The sequence below is a fragment of the Myxine glutinosa genome, chromosome 12 (genome assembly GCF_964187855.1).
Source record: "Myxine glutinosa chromosome 12, kmMyxGlut1.1, whole genome shotgun sequence".
Taxonomy (NCBI): domain Eukaryota; kingdom Metazoa; phylum Chordata; class Myxini; order Myxiniformes; family Myxinidae; genus Myxine; species Myxine glutinosa.
Window position 1 is genome coordinate 33,073,859 of NC_136272.1, and position 22,208 is coordinate 33,096,066.

The following is a 22,208-nucleotide window of genomic DNA, read 5'->3' on the forward strand; positions in this document are numbered from 1 at the left end:
TTGCACTGTGTCACCTGCGTCTTATGTGTTGTAAATAAACCTTGATTGCTCCGTTTTGCTTGTGTAAATAATAAATCCCATTACTCGTCTGTACGTCTTCTCGTTTTATTCCTTTTTCCTCTTTGCATTCGTCGCCTTTGTCTTTTCCCTATTGACTAGCTGTGGTGCGACCCGGCCAACGTTTGGGTGGAATCGGGTGAGTCGGGGATCCTGTTAGGTCGCGGTTAAATACCAAACCGCTCAGTAACTAACATCCTAAACCGCGATCTGTAACAATTGGTGTCGAGGAGTGGAATTCGGACCTGGGACTAAATTTATTAGGCCCAAATTTTGGAACACCAATTGTACCACTAGGGTAACAATTGGTGTTGGGAGGTAGAATTCGATCCGGAGCGCGTTTCCCACGCTCGAAATTATAACGGCGAAATTTGATTTTGTTTTACGAAAATAAAAACCCGAATTTTGAAAGTCGCGCTATGGCGGATCAAGACAGCTGGGTTCCGGTAGAGGAGAGTGAGGCAGGGTCGATCCAGGACCAAATTGAGGGACATGAGGGACAGGAGGAGAGCGAAGCAGTGAGGACGGCAGGGTCGCAAAATAGCGTTGTCGCGCACGAGGTGGCCACGGCGTCCACGCCCGCGACCGTAGCAGCGCCGCTGGTGGATTTGAACCTTTTTTTTATACAAATGAAGGCCCTTATGGCCCAGAATAGTGAGAAATTGAGGGAGGACATGGGGGCCAATAGCCAACGGTTAGAACAAAGGATGGGGTCCAATAGCGAGAAATTGAGGGAGGACATGGGGGCCCAGATCGGAGGGTTAGGGAGTAGAATAGAGGGGTTAGGAAACAAATTTGAGGGACTAGACAACAAATTTGAGGGATTAGACAATAGATTAGGGGAAATACAGGAGGGGTTAACGGGGGTAGAAAACAGAATGGCCGCTCAAGAGAATCAAATGGAAGGGATGAAAAAGGGGTTAGAGGGGTTAGAAAATAGTATGGAAGGCAAATTGAGGGACATGAGGGACCAAGCGGAAAGGGAAGTTAAACAAATGGGGCAGCAGATAGAGGGGGTCAGAATGGGGGTAGAAACTAAACTGGATGCTCACAGGGAGGAAATGGAGCAGATGAGGGTGGCATCTGGGCAGGAGATGCAAGTGATGGGAGAGGAGATCAGAAGAGGAGTGAGTGAGGAGGTCGGAGGAAGTGCGCGAGGAGGTGAGGCACTGTAAGGAGCACATGGAGAAGGAGGTGAGAAAGGGGACTGTAAAATTGCAAGGGGGTATAGAGGAGTTGACGCTGGGAGTGGAACAGCTGACGGAGGGACAAAAAGGACTAACGGAGCAGGTTCAAAGGAACACTGCGGTATTAGGAGGGTTAAAAGCGACACAAAACGACATAAAAAACGACTTGATAGCGACGAAGAGGGAATGTCAGATGGTACGTGAGGGACTGACAACGAGGTTGGACGAGGTGATAGAGGTAATGGAGACGAAGGACCGGCAGGTGAGGACGCACATGGAAACGGTCAAGGTAGCCTTGGAGGACGAGCTTGAGGAGACGTACCGGGGAATAAAAGAGGTGAAGCAGAAATTAGAAGAAGTGGAAGAAGGGGTGAGCGAAATTAAGAAGCGACGGAGAGGGGATAACAAAGAGATAAAAGAGGAGATAAAAGAATTGGTCCAAAGTCTGTGTTTGGATCGTGATGATGTGCTCATTAACCGGATGAGGGATTCGCAGGTGATGGAGGAGAAGCGAAGAGGAAGAGGACCCGGTGTAAGTGGTGACCAATATGGTCGTGCGTATGATGCGCCAGGGGATTTAAGAAGCTTGGGGGTCGAGATGGACCCGGGTGTTCGTGAGAGGCCGTGGGTGAAGTGTGCGACAGGTCTGGTGTGCGAAAAAGGAGGTGTGCAAGAAAGTCCGACTCTGGGGTGTGTGAGGAAAAAGTGCGTGCCAAGGAGTGAGGGTGCTGGCGAGAGTGAGTCGGTCGTAGCGCGTGTGCGAGGGAGCACAAGGAAGCGCGGTGTGGTGAGTGTTACAGAGGGTGTGACATTGTGCTTTGATGTTCCATCTCTGCCTCCTTATGAGGACTGATGATGAATTTGGTGATGGCAAATTTTGCAGTAGAGGGATTGTGGAGACGAATTTGGTATAGGGGAAATATGGGGAAGACGTGACAGTAGTGACGAATTTGTAAATGTGTAAATTTTTTGTACATATGGGGTAAGGGTAGGGTAGGTGACAGGGGGGTGACGTACGGTAGGGACGAGCTTTCTCACTTCGCCCTCCGTACGCATTTCGCCTTGCATTGCCTTATTGATGTGTACCCTTGTGACCTTACCCCTCGCTCAATTGTCTTTCCCCTTTTGTCTCCCACATGACCTGTGCGCCGTTGGGCGCCGAGGGGAGCGTGCGTGGGTCGGCCATTGTGCGCCCGAAATTCCCAGAACCAGCTGTCTGCATCGATGCACCACATTATGGACCACATGTCTGTGGCCGAGCACCACTTATGGACCCCATGGGTTGGGGCATGGCCCCTCTGCTGGAACCGGCCATGAGGGCCCGAAATCTTGCTGGCGGACCTTGGCCACAGGGCACCGATGCCCCACAGGTGAACCACACATAGTCGGCCCTGTGGGCCATAAATAAAGCAAATAAAAAGGACACATTGGGCACACTTTATTGAAAATAGGCCGCCAGTAAGCAAAGCAAAAGAATGACAACATCTGGAAGACCAAATAATAATAACCAGCAGAGGGAGCCGAAGAGCAAGAGATCACCTGCAGGGTTAGGGGTTGTTGAATTTATTTTTATTCATTGAACAATGGTGACTGCACCGATTGGTGCTTGGGTGTGTATTGGTGCGTTTTTGGGTGCGTTCATGGTGCGTCGATGCAGAGCAGACTGTCTCCCCCCCAGAAAGAACAATCACAGGTCCTGGATTAGTTTTGTAAATAAAAATAGCGTCATTGTAAATAATGCTTCCCACCGTCAATGTATAGTTTGAAGACCATTCCGCAATTCGGTTAACTGTGGGCGTAAGTCTGTTAGGCAGGGTGCAATGGAGCAGCGGGACACATTTATTTATGTTTTAAAACTGTCGCACTCAGGGTCAGGTTAAAAGTAGAGGGAACTACACCTACGTGCCACACTAAGGTAAAAGTTATAGGCCCGGGACGTGCCTAAGGGGAGGAGGGTGCAGTGTTGTGGATATGAGAATGTTTTTTTATTTTATTGTTGTGGTAAAATGTTGTTGTAAAAGGTTGTTGTAAAATATCACCCCTCCTCCCTCCATTGTGGTTGTATAAAAGGTCAAAGGGCGTTCCCGTAGTTAGTCCATAAAACATACATGCAGGACACGATATATCTTTTTTTTGACAGTTATATCCTTATTATGTGTATTAGCGTAAGGCTGTGTCTTCCATTAATTGAAATACTCCATTGCACCAGTGAAAGAGAATAGATCCCCTTTCCTTCCCATCCCCAAAATCTCCATTTCATATTACATCCCCTCTCGTCATTGCCGAGCCTCGATTGCCCATATTACCTCCCCTCCAATAACCGCCATTGACCACGAGGCTCGAGTCGGGGAAGAAAGGCGTGTCTCCACCTCGTCATAGAGGGGAGGAGTGAGCCAGCCCCACTCGACCAACCATGAGCCAGGGGTTTGGCTAGAGAGGGCGGAGGAAGAGCGATCGGGGAGGTTCGAAAAGGATGAGGGGCGGGGGCCTATATAACCCAAGGCAGGGCGTGTCCAGAGAGATGCGTTTTTACAGAGGAGAGATGCACTTTGAGTTGGTCTGAGTTGGTTGGGAGTCGGTCGTCAAGTGCAGAGTGGTGAAGTCAGTCAGTAGAGGTGGTGGTCAAGTGGTTGCGTTGGTTGCGGTGAGGAGTCGGTGGTAAAGAGTGAGGGACCAAGAAAGAGAGAGAAAGAGTCCTGAAGCAAGAGAGGAAGTTGTTGAACTGGGTGGGACTAAGCAAGAGAGGAAGTTGTTGAACTGGGTGGGACTAAGCAAGAGAGAAAGTTGTTGGACTGGGTGGGACTAAGGAAGGAGAGAGAACCCGTCACACCAATCCCCCAAGCTCCGCGTTGGCTCCACCAAGCGTTCACCTCCACCAAAGCTCCACCAAGCTCCGCGTTGGCTCCACCCAGCGTTCACCTCCAGCCATCCACATCCTGCCATCTCTGCAATTCCCCGCGTGAGTCAGTGTCTTTGTTTGTTCTGTCCTGGGAATAAGTTAAGTCTGTATAACTATAAGCTAGTATTTGCACTGTGTCACCTGCGTCTTATGTGTTGTAAATAAACCTTGATTGCTCCGTTTTGCTTGTGTAAATAATAAATCCCATTACTCGTCTGTACGTCTTCTCGTTTTATTCCTTTTTCCTCTTTGCATTCGTCGCCTTTGTCTTTTCCCTATTGACTAGCTGTGGTGCGACCCGGCCAATGTTTGGGTGGAATCGGGTGAGTCGGGGATCCTGTTAGGTCGCGGTTAAATACCAAACCGCTCGGTAACTAACATCCTAAACCGCGATCTGTAACAATATATATATATATATATATATATATATATATATATATATATATATATAAATATATATATATATATATATATACATACATATTGTTACGGACACGACTTTGATGTTATGGTGGGCCGAGCAGAATGGCCGCCGTGTTCGCACAAGTTACCCGATTACACTCGAACGTTGGCCGAATCGCGCTACGCTAGATCAATGAAGGAAAGGACCCAACGGCTGGGTTAAATGACACGACACCAGGGGTACAGTTCTCAAGACCTCCGGAGGAGGTTATAATATGGGTTTGCAGAATGTTTAGATTACACGGACAAGAGGTACAGCACAGAAAAGTGGGCACTTAGACACGGTCTTATCTTATTCCCGACAGACCACAGACAAACGGGACAAGACTGACTCACACAGGGATTGATGGCAGGGGAGGGCAGGCAGTCGATGGCTCAAGGTGCACCTTGGCTCAGGGGCAGAATCGACCCGGTCCGGTCCAAAGAGGCGGGAGGTATCCAGCGCTTGGAGGTGGCGACTTCTCTCTCCAAGCTGGGGGCGCATCTGACGTCACCTCTGGTAAGCGGCTGCGTATATCCAGCGGGGAGTGACACGCCCTCGGCTCGTTAGCTCCGCCCCAGATGGAATCGGTCTGCCGCTTCTTATTGGGTGCGGGGGGGTTACCGGGCTCCGCCCTTGACGAGGAGCTGACAGTCAGCCCCTGTGTGGTAACCCCGTCGGAGCACATGGTCAATGGCGGCTAACCAAGCCGGAGTGAGGACGCGCACTCCCCGCGCGCTGTTGTTGTTGTTTCATGAGATGATGGGAGGATGCGGAGATGAGATTGTGGGGAGGTATTGGGAGGTCCTAAACTTACTACTGGTGCCATACAATCACATTCTGGTGCAACGAAGAGTCAGAATTAATGGAAACGAGTCCTTAACTGACATAGACTAAGAATAACTAGCAAGCTGTCCTATAGTTGTCTACGTGAGATGCGGTGAACCTGGGCACGACATTTAATGGGGGAAAAAGGGGTAGGTCGGTTCTACAGAGTGTTGTTTACAGACAATGGGACTAGGGAATGGGGGATTGGGGATAGTTGGGGAGTATTGGGGAAATAGGGGAATATTTACAAGCGGATATGGATGGAGGCCAAATCCCATATCCGCAACATTGCACCCTTCTCTACCTCGGGGCGTCCCGACCCGATAAATTTTTACCTACTTTAGTGTGGCACTCAGATGTAGATCCCTCTACTATTAACTCTACCCTGAGTGCGACAGTTTTACAGATGTTCACAAATGAGTAAATATGTCCCCCTGCGACGTTGCACCCTTCTCCTCACAGAAACACACCCACAGGATAACCGAATCGCGGAAAGAATCCTCAAACTAAACATACAGCCGGTAGGGAGCATTATTTACACAAGACTACGCTGATATTTACACTACGATCCAGGACCTGTTTTTGGAGGAACACATGCAGATGTTATGCATAGAGAGAGCACACATGCCAGCATCGATACACCAACCCACGAGTGCTCTGTGGCCTTACGGCCTTTAATAATGTGCAGAGCACCCCATCCAAGCACCAAAAGCACCACCCCATAACACAGTCAGCACCATCCGGTGCACCAATAAAGTGTTCAACAATCACCGGTGGTGTCGCAGCCGGCCGATGTTCCGCCGCTGGTCTTGCCTTCCTGTGGTGTACTTGGCCTTCTGGCTTCTTTCAAAAATAAAGGCGCCAACCGCGTCCATTTCTGTATTGTGGTGTCAGGGGGCCAACTAACAGTGGTTCACCTGTATGGCATAGGTGCCACGTTGACCAATAGGTCCATCCACGGGTGGTGCTTGTGGTCCATGGTGGGCGGCCACAAAAATTGCGGTCCATATGGTGTATCGATCCCGGCAGCAAGCAGCGAAAGTGCAGGCCCACAACTGCGGAGCCAGCACCTCTCTCTCTGCCCCAAAGCCAGATCCTCGGAGGTGGGAGACAAAAGAAGAAAACAAGTGAGTAAGGTGGTAAGGGCGCAAAAGTGCACGCAATACAAGATGATGCACACTGGGGGCACATGGGAACCAGGTGAGACAGGTACGTTCCTACCGTACGCCCCCCCCCCCCCACCAGGTAACCTACATTGCCCCCCCCTTACCCCTTACTGTATCCACACAACACAACACTACCCATAAACATCTACTTTACAAATCAACAAACGTCCCTACTGTCTTCCCCGTTCCTCCCATAAACCAAATTCGTCTTCTCTCCCTCCTAACCAATCAAATTTGCCATTTCCAACTCTCATCACAATTTGCCATCTCCAACTCAACATCAAAATTTGCCATCACCAATTCATCATCAGTCCCTCCTAAGGAGGGAGAGATGGAATCACCCCAACGTCTCATCCACGTCGTGATGCGTCTCACCAATCCACACAGCAATTCTCATTTCCTGCACACAGAACAAAGAAACACAGGTGTGGAGTCATCATCACCACAGGTAAGTGGCTGCGTATGGTGCGACAGGTTCATCAATCCTAACTATTTCCTAAATGACTTTAACAACTTTACATTACCCGGGGTCTTTCTCCTGCCAAACCATTGGCCCTCTTACACTATGGGTTCTAAAAACCAATTCCCATTGACCAAACTGTGGTGATTTTCAATTTGGGGTCTCACTCCCCCGATTCATCTCCCGGTGCCCTCGCACAATTTCTGGGCCGCGACGTGTAGCTCTCCCAGCAGGTCTACCCACCTGCACACCTCCACCACTGCAGTTGCCTCCGAGCTTACCTGCTCCTTACCCTAACCTAACTACCTGGGGAAGGCCCTCTGGCGCTCTCCCCACTCGGTGCCCTCTCTGGTACTGGGCTACCCGGGTCCGTCCTCCGGATCCTCGGGCCCCACTGACACTAACGGCTCCCAGAGCCCACCTGCGGCCTCACCTGGCCGACATCCTCACAGTGGTGGAGTGCCCAACCAACTACACACACTAACAGGCTACACGCCCAGCCATTTCCACAACACTAATGCACCCTTCCACAATACCATTCTGCAACCGCACCACAATTTCCAATATCCAACCACAATTTACCTATACCCTCTACCTAACACTTACACTACCCGCCCCGGGTACTCGTGAAAGGGGTCCACTCTTCCCCCATCCACACCTTCGCACCATGCACACCACTCCGTACCACTTACTCCAACTCTCTCCACACCACCTTTACTTGCACACCTGGTGCCACCTGCACCCTTCTCTGCACCCTTCTCACACCTGGTGCCACCTGCACCCTTCTCTCCCCAAGCGCATTCGCGCTGATCCACACACTTACTACTCATCACTGCTCCATACACCTGTTCAGTTGCACACCTGTGCAATCACACCTGTTCCATCCTCACCTGTTCAATCTTCACACACACGGCATCATCTCAGCTAACTACTCCCCTCTGAAACTTGCGCTTCCCAGTCGGCCCTTTAAACTATTGCGCTCCCTCGTCATTATCAGCCACTCTAATCTACCTGCGTCCCCACTACAGGTATCAGTCACTAACTAACCTTAACGTCACCTAATGTCATCTTCTAGGGCCCTATCAATATCCTAACCCACCCGGGCTAGTTTTCACTGCCATACATCCCATAAACTATAGCTCCTTTGCCCCACAGTTTGTGAGGGATGACAGAGTTGCCATCCCACCACATCGGGCATCTCCCACTACCAATTTTGCACATCAAATTTCAACAAATCAAAAATTTGCCAATCACTACTCATCATCTGCCAATCATTACTGCCAATCCCTTGCCAATCATCAAATTTTGTTTTTCTCTAATTTTGGGGCCAAAACACTAACCTCATCACACAGTCTACTCACTAATGCCTCTCGGTGCGCCAATTCCTGTCCAAAGCCCGGCTTCGTAAAGCCGAGCAATGAATGCGGGTCGTTTTGTGCCAGCGGCTGGATGCGTCCAGCATTCGGTGCAGCGAAGGAGGTTTACCCGGGCCGAGGTCCCACTCACCTTCTCGGCACGGAGCCATCCCATGGCTCGATCTCGACCTGCCGGAATGCCTCAACAAAAAGTGGTCGCCATGACGACCCTTCCTATCCAGCCGCCCGCTCCGCCTAGTGGAGCACGGACGCGGCCGTTCAAAGCGAGGCCCAGCACGCACCGAGGGCCTGATTCGGCTAAAAGTCGCTCTAACCGCTAACCCGTTTAACGTCGATGCTTCACCTGCATGCTTACACCCCGCAGCCCGTTCCTTGCTCACACATCCAGCCGTTCCCATGCTCCTCGTACCTTTCCTTACACACCCAGGTACACTCATTCCACTTACCGACTTGGTCACACACCTGACCACCGAACACCTTGGCACACATTCGTCGCTCGCACACCTCACCAACACACCTCTTCACGCCCCTTCCTCGGTCACCTCCTCTGTGACAATCACAGGTGTGCTCTCACTCGCACACCCAACCACGTGCCTCACTACCAATTCCAGCGTGCATTCCCACTCACGCTCTACCATTCCAGGTGTGCATCCTTCCATTCCAGGTGTACATCCTCGCTCACCTGTCACAACCAACTCACGCTCCTTGTCACTCTCACTACTCTCACCTCCATTCTTGACAACGCACTCACCCTTACTCTTGACAGCGCACTCTTTCCCCATGCACCTGTCCGTCACACACCTTTCTCGCGCACACTCTCCCGTTACACCCTCTGTAACACTCACCACAGGTGTACACTCTTCCTTACTTTTGACAGCGCACTCTTTCCCCATGCACCTGTCCGTCACACACCTTTCTCGCACACACTCTTGCGCACACTCTCCCGTCACACCCTCTGTAACACTCACCACACCGCGCTTCCATGTGCTCCCTCGCACACGCGCTACGACCGACTCACTCTCGCCAGCACCCTCACTCCTTGGCACGCACTTTTTCCTCACACACCCCAGAGTCGGACTTTCTCGCACACCTCCTTTTTCGCACACCAGACCTGTCGCACACTTCACCAACGGCCTCTCACGAACACCCGGGTCCATCTCGACCCCCAAGCTCATTAAATCACCTGGCGCATCATACGCACGACCATATTGGTCACCACTTACACCGGGTCCTCTTCCTCTTCGCTTCTCCTCCATCACCTGCGAATCCCTCATCCGGTTAATGAGCACATCATCACGATCCAAACACAGACTTTGGACCAATTCTTTTACCTCCTCCTTTATCTCTTTCTTATCCTCTCTCCGTCGCTTCTTAATTTCGCTCACCCCTTCTTCCACTTCTTCTAATTTCTGCTTCACCTCTTTTATGTCCCGGTACGTCTCCTCAAGCTCGTCCTCTAAGGCTACCTTGACCGTTTCCATGTGCGTCCTCACCTGCCGGTCCTTCGTCTCCATTACCTCTATCACCTCGTCCAACCTCGTTGTCAGTCCCTCACGTACCATCTGACATTGCCTCTTTGTCGCTATCAAGTCGTTTTTTATGTCGTTTTGTGTCGCTTTTAACCCTCCTAATACCGCAGTGTTCCTTTGAACCTGCTCCGTTAGTCCTTTTTGTCCCTCCGTCAGCTGTTCCACCTCCTGCGTCAGGTCCTCTATGCCCCCTTGCAATTTTATAGTCCCCTTTCTCACCTCCTTCTCCATGTGCTCCTTACAGTGCCTCACCTCCTCGCGCACTCCTCCGACCTCCTCACTCACTCCTCTTCTGATCTCTTCTCCCATCACTTGCATCTCCTGCCCAGATGCCACCCTCATCTGCTCCATTTCCTCCCTGTGAGCATCCAGTTTAGTTTCTACCCCCATTCTGACCCCCTCTATCTGCTGCCCCATTTGTTTAACTTACCTTTCCGCTTGGTCCCTCATGTCCCTCAATTTGCCTTCCATCCTGTTTTCTAACCCCTCTAACCCCTTTTGCATCCCTTCCATTTGATTCTCCTGAACGGCCATTCTGTTTTCTACCCCCATTAACCCATTTTTCACCTCTTTTATCCCGTTGTCTAACCCCTCAAATTTGTCGTCTAACTTCCCAAATTTCTTGTCTAATCCCTTTAAATTATTGTCTAACCCCTCACCGGTACCCCTCGCTTCGTCCCTCATTACCCCCATTTGGCCCTCCAATCGCTCACTATCAGTCCTCATTCCCACAATTTGGTTTCCCAACCGCTCACCCTGAGCCTCTATACTGTTTTTCAAACCTCCAATTTGGTCTCCCATTTGTTCCATAAGGGCCCTCATTTGCAGGAGGAAAAGGTTCGAATCCACCAGCGGCGCTACCACGGTCGCGGGCGCGGTCGCCGTGGCCATGTGCGAGGCGCCATTTTGTGCGTATGCTACCCTCACTGCTTCGCTCTCCTCATGTCCCTCAATTTGGTCCTGGATCGACCCTGCCTCACTCTCCTCTACCGGAACCCAGCCGTCTTGATCCGCCATAGCGCGACTTTCAAAATTCGGGGTTTTTTTTTTTTTTTTGTAAAACACAATTAAATTTCGCTGTTATAATTTCGAGCGCGTGAAACGCGCTCCGGGACCTATCCCGCTTCCCGACACCAATTGTTACGGACACGACTTTGATGTTATGGTGGGCCAAGCGGAATGGCCGCCGTGTTCGCACAAGTTACCCGATTACACTCGAACGTTGGCCGAATCGCGCTACGCTAGATCAATGAAGGAAAGGACACAACGGCTGGGATTAAGGCAACGACACCAGGGGTACAGTTCTCAAGACCTCCGGAGGAGGTTATAATATGGGTTTGCAGAATGTTTAGATTACACGGACAAGAGGTACAGCACAGAAAGGTGGGCACTTAGACACGGTCTTATCTTATTCCCGACAGACCACAGACAAACGGGACAAGACTGACTCACACAGGGATTGATGGCAGGGGAGGGCAGGCAGTCGCTGGCTCAAGGTGCACCTTGGCTCAGGGGCAGAATCGACCCGGTCCGGTCCAAAGAGGCGGGAGGTATCCAGCGCTTGGAGGTGGCGACTTCTCTCTCCAAGCTGGGGGCGCATCTGACGTCACCTCCGGTAAGCGGCTGCATATATCCAGCGGGGAGTGACACGCCCTCGGCTCGTTAGCTCCGCCCCAGATGGAATCGGTCCGCCGCTTCTTATTGGGTGCGGGGGTTACCGGGCTCCGCCCTTGACGAGGAGCTGACAGTCAGCCCCTGTGTGGTAACCCCGTCGGAGCACATGGTCAATGGCGGCTAACCAAGCCGGAGTGAGGACGCACACTCCCCGCGCGCTGTTGTGGAAGTTGTTGTTGTAGTTGTTGTTGTTGTTGTTGTTTTATGGGGCTGATGGGAGGAGGTATGGGGAGGTCCTAAACTCACTACTGGTGCCATACAATCACATTCTGGTGCAACGAAGAGTCAGAATTAATGGAAACGAGTCCTTAATTGACATAGACTAAGAATAACTAGCAAGATGTCCGAAAGTTGTCTACGTGAGATGCGGTGGACCTGGGCACGACATTTAATGGGGGAAAAAGGGGTAGGTCGGTTCTACAGAGTGTTGTTTACAGACAATGGGACTAGGGAATGGGGGATTGGGGATAGTTGGGGAGTATTGGGGAAATAGGGGAATATTTACAAGCGGATATGGAGGCCAAATGCCATATCCGCAACATTGCACCCTTCTCTACCCTCGGGGCGTCCCGACCCGATAAATTTTTACCTATTTTAGTGTGGCACTCAGATGTAGTTCCCTCTACTATTAACTCTACCCTGAGTGCGACAGTTTTACAGATATTCACAAATGAGTAAATATGTCCCCCTGCGACGTTGCACCCTTCTCCTCACAGAAATACACCCACAGGATAACCGAATCGCGGAAAGAATTCGCAAACTAAACATACAGCCGGTAGGGAGCATTATTTACAAGACTACGCTGATATTTACACTACGATCCAGGACCTGTTTTTGGAGGAACACATGCAGATGTTATGCATAGAGAGAGCACGCATGCCAGCATCGATACACCAACCCACGAGTGCTCTGTGGCCTTACGGCCTTTAATAATGTGCAGAGCACCCCGTCCAAGCACCAAAAGCACCACCCCAGCACCAATCGGTGCAGTCACCATTGTTCATTAAAATAAAAACAACAACCCCTAACCCTGCAGGTGTCTCTTGCTCTTCGTGTGGTGCACTTGGCCTTCTTACTTCTTTAAAAATAAAGAAAGGCGCCAACCGCGTCCATTTCTTTATTGTGGCCGTCAGGGGGCCAACTAAAAGTGGTTCACCTGTATGGCATAGGTGCCACGTTGACCCATAGGTCCATCCACGGGTGGTGCTTGGCCGCAAAAGAACTGCGGTCCATTGTGGGTGGCCACCAAAATTGCGGTCCATATGGTGTATCGATCCAGGCAGCAAGCAGCGAAAGTGCAGGCCCACAACTGCGGAGCCAGCACCTCTCTCTCCTCTCTCTCTGCCCCAAAGCCAGATCCTCGGAGGTGGGAGACAAAAGAAAAGACAAGTGAGTAAGGTGGTAAGGGCGCAAAAGTGCACGCAATACAAGATGATGCACACTGGGGGCACATGGGAACCTTGTGAGACAGGTACGTTCCTATCGTACGCCCCCCCCCCCACCAGGTAACCTACATGGCCCCTCCCTTACCCCTTACTGTATCCACATAACGCAACACTACCCATAAACATCTACTTTACAAATCAACAAACGTCCCTACTGTCTTCCCCGTTCCTCCCATATACCAAATTCGTCTTCTCTCCCTCCTAACCAATCAAATTTGCCATTTTCAACTCTCATCAAAATTTGCCATCTCCAACTGAACATCAAAATTTGCCATTACCAATTCATCATCAGTCCCTCCTAGGGAGGGAGAGATGGAATCACCCCAATGTCTCATCCACGTCGTGATGCGTCTCACAAATCCAACAGCAATCCTTACTTCCTGCAACACAAAACAAAGAAAACACAGGTGTGGAGTCATCATCACCACCTCAGGCAAGTGGCTGCGTATGGTGCGACAGGTTCATCAATCCTAACTATTTCCTAAATGACTTTAACAACTTTACATTACCCGGGGTCTTTCCCTGCCAATCCATTGGCCCTCTTACACTATGGGTTCTAAAAACCAATGCCCATTGACCAAACTGTGGTGCTTTTCAATTTGGGGTCTCACTCCCCCGATTCATCTCCCGGTGCCCTCGCACAATTTCTGGGCTGTGGCGTGTACCTCTCCCAGCGGGTCTACCCACCTGCACACCTCCACCACTGCAGTTGCCTCCGAGCTTCCCTGCTCCTTACCCTAACCTAACTACCTGGGGAAGGCCCTCTGGCGCTCTCCCCACTCGGTGCCCTCTCTGGCACTGGGCTGCCCGATCCACACCCGGGATCCTCAGGCACCCACTCACAACTACCGGCTCACAGAGCCGACCTGCGGCCTCACCTGGCCGACATCCTCACAGTGGTGGAGTGCCCAACCAACTACACACACTAACAGGCTACACGCCCAGCCATTTCCACAACACTAATGCACCCATCCACAACACCATTCTGCAACCGCACCACAAATGCCAATATCCAACCACAATTTACCTATACCCTCTACCTAACACTTACACTACCCGCCCCGGGTACTCGTGAAAGGGGTCCACTCTTCCCCCATCCACACCTTCGCACCATGCACACCACTCCGTACCACTTACTCCAACTCTCTCCACACACCTGTACCTGCACACCTGTGCTCTCACACCTGGTGCCACCTGCACCCTTCTCTCCCCAAGCGCATTCGCGCTGATCCACAACACTCACTACTCATACACTGCTCCACACACCTGTCCAGTTGCACACCTGTGCAATCACACCTGTTCAATTCTCACACACACGGCATCATCTCAGCTAACTACTCCCCTCTGAAACTTGCGCTTCCCAGTCGTCCCTTTAAACTATTGCGCTCCCACGTCATTATCATCCACACTACACTACCTGCGTCCCCACTACAGGTATCAGTCACTAACTAACCTTATCGTCACCTAATGTCATCTTCGCTAGATCCCTACCAATATAACCTAACCCACCCGGGCTAGTTTTCACTGCCATACACCCCATAATCTATTGCGCATTTGCCCCACCATGGGCAGGGTGGCAGGGATGCCACCCTTACCCACCGGGCCCATCGCTCACTACCAATTTTGCACATCAAATTTCAACAAATCAAAAATTTGCCAATCACTACCCATCATCTGCCAATCACTACTGCCAATCCCTTGCCAATCATCAAATTTTGTTTTTCTCTAATTTTGGGTCCAAAACACTAACCTCATCACCCAGTCTACTCACTAATGCCTTTCGGTGCGCCAATTCCTGTCCAAAGCCCGGCTTCGTAAAGCCAAGCCATGAATGCGGGTTGTTCTGTGCCAGCGGCTGGATGCGTCCGGCACTCGGTGCAGGGACGGGGGCTTACCCGGGCCGAGATCCCACGCACCATCTCGGCGTGGAGCCATCCAATGTCCCGATCTCGACCTGCCGGACTGCCTCAACAAAAAGTGGTCGCCATGACGACCCTTCCTATCCAGCCGCCCGCTCCGCCTAGTGGAGCACGGACGCGGCCGTTCAAAACGAGGCCCAGCACGCACCGAGGGCCCGATTCGGCTAAAAGTCGCTCTAACCGCTGCTCCGTTTAACGTCGATGCTTCACCTGGATGTTTACAAGCATACGCTACCCCTTTCGTGCTCATACCTTTCCTTACACACCCAGGTTTGGTCACACACCTGACCACCGAACACTTTGGCACACATTCGTTGGTCGCACACCTCACCAACACACCTCTTCGCGCCCCCTCCTCGGTCACCTCCTCTGTGACAATCACAGGTGTGCTCTCATTCGCACACCCAACCACGTGCCTCACTACCAATTCCAGCGTGCATTCCCACTCACGCTCTACCATTCCAGGTGTGCATCCTTCCATCCCAGGTGTACATCCTCGCTCACCTGTCACAACCAACTCACTCTCCTTGTCACTCTCACTACTCTCACCTCCATTCTTGACCGCGCACTCACCCTTACTCTCGACAGCACACTCTTTCCTCATGCACCCGTCCGTTACACACCTCTCTCGCGCACACTCTCCCGTCACACCCTCTGTAACACTTACCACACCGCGCTTCCATGTGCTTCCTCGCACACGCGCTACGACCGACTCACTCTCGCCAGAACCCTCACTCCTTGGCACGCACTTTTTCCTCACACACCCCAGAGTCGGACTTTCTTGCACACCTCCTTTTTCGCACACCAGACCTGTCGCACACTTCACCAACGGCCTCTCACGAACACCCGGGTCCATCTCGACCCCCAAGCTTATCAAATCACCTGGCGCATCATACGCACGACCATACTGGTCACCACTTACACCGGGTCCTCTTTCTCTTCGCTTCTCCTCCATCACCTGCGAATCCCTCATCCGGTTAATGAGCACATCATCACGATCCGAACACAGACTTTGGACCAATTCTTTTACCTCCTCTTTTATCTCTTTCTTATCCTCTCTCCGTCGCTTTTTAATTTCGCTCACCCCCTCTTCCACTTCTTCTAATTTGTGCCTCACCTCCTTTATTCCCCGGTACGTCTCCTCAAGCTCGTCCTCTAAGGCTACCTTGACCGTTTCCATGTGCGTTCTCACCTGCCGGTCCATCGTCTCCATTACCTCTATCACCTCGTCCAACCTCGTCGTCAGTCCCTCACGTACCATCTGACATTCCCTCTTTGTCGCTATTAAGTCGTTTTTTATGTCGTTTTGTGTCGCTTTTAAACCTCCTAATACCGCAATGTTCCTTTGAACCTGCTCCGTTAGTCCTTTTTGTCCCTCCGTCAGCTGTTCCACCTCTTGCGTCAGGTCCTCTATGCCCCCTTGTAACTTTACAGTCCCTTTTCTCACCTCCTTCTCCATGTGCTCCTTACAGTGCCTCACCTCCTCGCGCACTCCTCCGACCTCCTCACTCACACCTCTTCTGATCTCCTCTCCCATCACTTGCATCTCCTGCCCAGATGCCACCCTCATCTGCTCCATTTCCTCCCTGTGAGCATCCAGTTTGGTTTCTACCCCCATTCTGACCCCCTCTATCTGCTGCCCCATTTGTTTAACTTCCCTTTCCGCTTGGTCCCTCATGTCCCTCAATTTGCCTTCCATACTATTTTCTAACCCCTCTAACCCCTTTTTCACTCCCTCTATCTGATTCTCCTGGGCAGCCATTCTATTTTCTACCCCCATTAACCCATTTTTCACCTCTTTTATCCCGTTGTCTAACCCCTCAAATTTGTCGTCTAACTTCCCAAATTTCTTGTCTAATCCCTTAAAATTATTGTCTAACCCCTCAAATTTGTTTCCTAACCCCTCTATTCTACTCCCTAACCCTCCGATCTGGGCCCCCATGTCCTCCCTCAATTTCTCGCTATTGGACCCCATCCTTTGTTCTAACCGTTGGCTATTGGCCCCCATATCCTCCCTCAATTTCTCACTATTCTGGGCCATAAGGGCCTTCATTTGTATAAAAAAAAGGTTCAAATCCACCAGCGGCGCTGCTACGGTCGCGGGCGTGGACGCCGTGGCCACCTCGTGCGCGACAACGCTATTTTGCGACCCTGCCGCCCTCACTGCTTCGCTCTCCTCCTGTCCCTCATGTCCCTCAATTTGGTCCTGGATCGACCCTGCCTCACTCTTCTCTACCGGAACCCAGCTGTCTTGATCCGCCATAGCGCGACTTTCAAAATTCGGGTTTTTATTTTCGTAAAACAAAATCAAATTTCGCCGTTATAATTTCGAGCGCGGGAAACGCGCTCCGGATCGAATTCTACCTCCCAACACCAATTGTTACCCTAGTGGTACATTTGGTGTTCCAAAATTTGGGCCTAATAAATTTAGTCCCAGGTCCGAATCCCACTCCTGACACCAATTGTTACGGACACGACTTTGATGTTATGCTGGGCCGAGCAGAATGGCCGCCGTGTTCGCACAAGTTACCCGATTATTCTCGAACGTTGACTAAGTCGCGCTATGCTAAATCAATGAAGGAAAAGGACACAACGGCTGCGATTAAGGCAACGACACAAGGGGTACGGTTCTCAAGACCTCCGGAGGAGGTTATAATATTGCGGAAGGTTAGATTACAAAAACAAGAGAGACAGCATAGTAAGGTAGGCACTTAATTACGGTCTTATAGTAGCCCCGACAGTCGACAGATAAACAGGACAAAACTGACTCACACGGGGATTGATGGCAAGGAAGGCGGGTAGTCGATGGCTCAAGGTGCACTCTTGGCTCAGGGCAGAATCGACCCAGTCCGGTCCAGAGATGCGGGAGGTCTCTCTCAGCGCTGGAAGGTGACGTTCTTTCTCCAAGCTGGGGGCGCATCTGACGTCACATCCGGTAAGTCGCTGCGTATATCCGGCGGGGAGTGACACGCCCTCGGCTCGTTAGCTCCGCCCCAGATGGAATCGGCCCGTTGCTTCTCATTGGGTGCGGGGGTTACCGGCTCCGCCCTTGACGAGGGGCCGACAGGCAGCCCCTTCGTGGTAACCCCGTCGGCGCACATGGGTAATGGCGGCTAACCGAGCCGGAGTGAGGACGCACACTCCCCGCGCGCTGTTGTGGTAGTTGTTGTTGTAGTTGTTGTTGTTGTTGTTGTTGTTTTATGGGGAAGATGGGAGGAGGTATAGGGAGGTCCTAAACTCACTACTGGTGCCATACAATCACATTCTGGTGCAACGAAGAGTCAGAATTAATGGAAACGAGTCCTTAACTGACATAGACTAAGAATAACTAGCAAGATGTCCGAAAGTTGTCTACGTGAGATGCGGTGGACCTGGGCACGACATTTAATGGGGGAAAAAGGGGAAGGTCGGTTCTACAGAGTGTTATTTACAGGCAATGGGACTAGGGAATGGGGGATTGGAGATAGTTGGGGAGTATTGGGGAAATAGGGGAATATTTACAAGCGGATATGGAGGCCAAATGCCATATCCGCAACAATATAAACAGAAATCCGGCGCTACTTTTGACTTGCCATATATATATATTGTTACAGACGCGGTTTTAGATGTTAGTTTACCGAGCGGTTTGGTATTACCGCGTCCGAACAGTTACTCCCCGATTAGAACCCTATCCCGCCCGATTCCACTCGAACGTTGGCCGAATCGCGCTACGCTAAATCAATGATGGAAAGGACACAACGGCTGGGATAAATGACACGACACAAGGGGTACAGTTCTCAAGACCTCCGGAGGAGGATATAATTGGTGATGCAGAAAAGGGGTAGATTACACGGTAAGAGGTAAAGCACAGAAAAGATGGGCACTTAAACACAGTCTTATCTATCCCCGACAGACCACAGACAAACGGGACAAGACTGACTTACATGGGGATTGATGGCAGGGAAGGACAGCAGTCGATAGCACAAGGTGCACCTTGGCTCAGGGGCAGAATCAAACGCGGTCCGGTCCAGAGATGCGGGGAGGTATTTCAGCGCTCGGAGGTGGCGTCTTCTCTCTCCAAGCTGGGGGCGCATCTGACGTCACCTCCCTCTTCCTGCGCATGCCCAGCGGGGAGTGACACGCCCTCGGCTCGTTGTCTCCGCCCCAGATGGAATCGGTCCGCCGCTTCTATTGGGTGCGGGGGGTTACCGGGCTCCGCCCTTGACGAGGAGCTGACAGCGAGCCCCTGCGTGGTAACCCCGTCGGAGCACATGTTCAATGGCGGCTAACCAAGCCGGAGTGAGGACGCACACTCCCCGCGCCGCCGCCGCTGTTGTTGTTGTTGTTGTTGTTGTTGTTGTTGTTGTACCATGAGGAAGAGCTGCGGGGAGGTATTGGGAGGTCCTAAACTTTCTAACGGTGCCATACAATCACATTCTGGTGCAACGAAGAGTCAGAATTAATGGAAACGAGTCCTTAACTGACATAGACTAAGAATAACTAGCAAGATGTCCTATAGTTGTCTACGTGAGATGCGGTGGACCTGGATGCGACATTTAAGGGGGGAAATAGGGGAAGGTCGGGGCTACAGAGTTTTGTTTACAGACAATGGGACTAGGGAATGGGGGATTGGGGATAGTTGGGAAGTATTGGGGAAATAGGGGAATATTTACAAGCGGATATGGATGGAGGCCAATCTCATATCCGCAACAATATATATATATATATATATATATATATATATATATATATATATATATATATATATTGTTACAGACGCGGTTTTAGATGTTATATTGACCGAGCGGTGGTGTATTACCGCGTCCGAACAGTTACTCCCCGATTAGAACCCGATTCCACCCAACGTTGACCAGATCGCCCCACAGATATTCAATCGGGAAACCTCTAAAGCGACCGAAAGAGAAGGAAAAGACAAAAAGACAGAGTACGGAGGAAGAACAGATTTATTATGCACACACAAGCAAAAAGGAAGAGCGACCAAAATTATTTACAAGTAATGGATGGAAAAAGCAGTCACACAGTGCATCGTTAACTTATTCTATTCAATTTACTTAATCCCAAGACAACGAGTAGGACAGGACGTTCACACTTACTCGGGGGATATTGCAGGCAGGTAGGGCTTGAGGTGGATTGCTGGAGAGGGAGGCAAGGTCGGAGGCAGCAGCTCTCAATTCCTCGCGGTTTTGGCGGGAAAACCCTCCGTCGCGTATCCGCTGCTGTAGACGTCACGCGCTGGCTCGGGCACACCTGCTCCTCTCCTCCTGGTGGAGCCGTCTCCTTCCTTTCAGCGCATCTCTCCAAAGCTGGTTTCCTCTCCGAGTACCTCTCCTCTTTGGCTTGGAGCGTTTCGCATCTCACCGCTCTTCTTGGTGCCGCCTCTTCGCTCCTCTCCCAGGTCATCTCATAAAGCAGTCCCTTACAGTCGCTTTTATAACTCGCGGCGGAATCAAGCCGCCGGCTGCGAGGGCACGCCTACCGGTTCGCTCACCGCGGTGCTGATTGGCCATGCGACCCTCTGGCTCACTCCTCCCCTCGATGACGAGGTGGAGACACGCCTTTCTTCTCCGTGATTAGCACATGGGCAATGGCGGCTTGCGGGATTGAACACAACTCCCACCCTTTTGAAAGGAACTTTGGAGAGCGGAGATGTTTGGGGAAATTGCAAGGGCCTACTCTTATTTTGTTTGATACAATGCAAAGTCAATCTAGTGGGAAACACAGATTTAGCCTACATGGAATAAGGAAATAGACTATTTAAAAAGATATATCGTGACCTGCGTGTAAGTTTCATGGAATTAACTAGGAGGACGGCTGCGACCATTATTTACATTACCAGGGTGTTATCATACTTTTGTAACGTTCACATTGTAACGTTTTCACATTCGTTACACTTCCTCCAAAATTGTTACACTTCTCAAAACCGTTACACTGCACCCTCCTTTCTTCAGGCCCGTCTCGGGCCTACTAAACTTTAACTTAGTGTGACACGTAGGTGTAATTCCCTCTACAATTAACCTGACCCTGAGTGTGACAATCTTAAAACACAAATAAGTATGTCCCCCTATTGCATTGCACCCTGTCTAACAGACTCAAGCCCACAGCTAACCGAATTACGGAATTATTCTCAAACTATACATTTACGGTGGGGAGCATTATTTACAATGACGTGATTTCTTATTTACAACGCAACCCAGGACCTGTGTTTTTTTTGTTTCTTTCTTAGGGAACAAGAAAAGAAATTCCTGTTGGGAGGGAGGAGGCAGCACGCATTGCATCGATGCACCAGTACCAATACCACCAAATGTGGTATTGGTACTGGTGCATCGACCTGGACAAAATCACAGACTGGTCAAACAAGTGGAACATGTCTTTCAATCCTGACAAATCTCACACTCTTACTATGTCTCTCCGAAAAGATCGACTGGACAACCCTCCCATCTACTTTCTCAACAATCCTCTCCAAGAAGTTCTGTCGCTCAAGATTTTGGGTCTCACTATCTGCCATGATCTTTCTTGGGAAAACCACATTTCCAAGCTGGCCTCCAAAGCCAGTCGCCGACTGGGCATCCTCCGTCGTGCGAAGTCCTTCCTCGGCACACCTGAGCTCCTCACCACATACAAGGCTTTCATCCGCAGCTCAATGGAATACTGTTCTCCCCTATGGGCCGGTGCTCCTGCCTCACACCTAGCTCGGCTTCACGCTGTTGAAACCAAAGCTTTCAGAATTATTGGAATCTCCCGCGATGAAGCTATCTCTGAGGGCCTTTCACTCACTCACCGCAGGCAGGTAGGTGGTCTTTCTGTCTTCTACCGACTCCTCTCCGGCCTTGCACCCCCAGCTCTCTCTGTGCTCTGTCCCCCAAATATTCCTACAGGTCGCACAAGATCTGCCAGCAACCCTCTGATGGTTAAACTGCCGAAATCTCGGCTCTCCGCTCACCTTCACTCTTTCATTCCTCTTTTCTCCCGCCTCTGGAACAAACTCCCTCACTCCCTTCAATCCCACTCCTCCCTCCAGGTCTTTAAAACAGCTGTTCACCACCATCTCTTATCTTCCCCCATCCAAAACCTTGATCTTTTCTACCCCCGCTAATTCACCCCAGATCCACCTTGTTTGAAATTCCAACTTCTTTCCTGGAAGTCCTGGCAGTGTCCAAATGTTTTATACCTCTCCCACTGCCCCCTTCCCACGCCCCCCCCCCAAAGCCCTCGCCCTCTCTCAGATC

The 22,208-nt window shown here is 51.0% G+C and overlaps 1 protein-coding gene and 1 non-coding gene across 2 annotated transcripts in view; one reads left to right on the forward strand and one right to left on the reverse strand.

Annotated features, from left to right (window-relative positions):
* Positions 1-22,208, reverse strand: part of LOC137437987 (uncharacterized) — a 78,618-nt gene that overhangs the window by 39,576 nt on the left and 16,834 nt on the right. The window lies entirely within an intron of this gene.
* Positions 2,411-22,208, forward strand: part of STARD3 (StAR related lipid transfer domain containing 3) — a 196,824-nt gene continuing 177,026 nt past the window's right edge. The window contains exon 1 of the mRNA XM_078766692.1: positions 2,411-2,614. Coding sequence (XP_078622818.1) covers positions 2,513-2,614 — 102 coding nt within the window. The 5' untranslated portion in view covers positions 2,411-2,512. The remainder of the gene's footprint in view (positions 2,615-22,208) is intronic.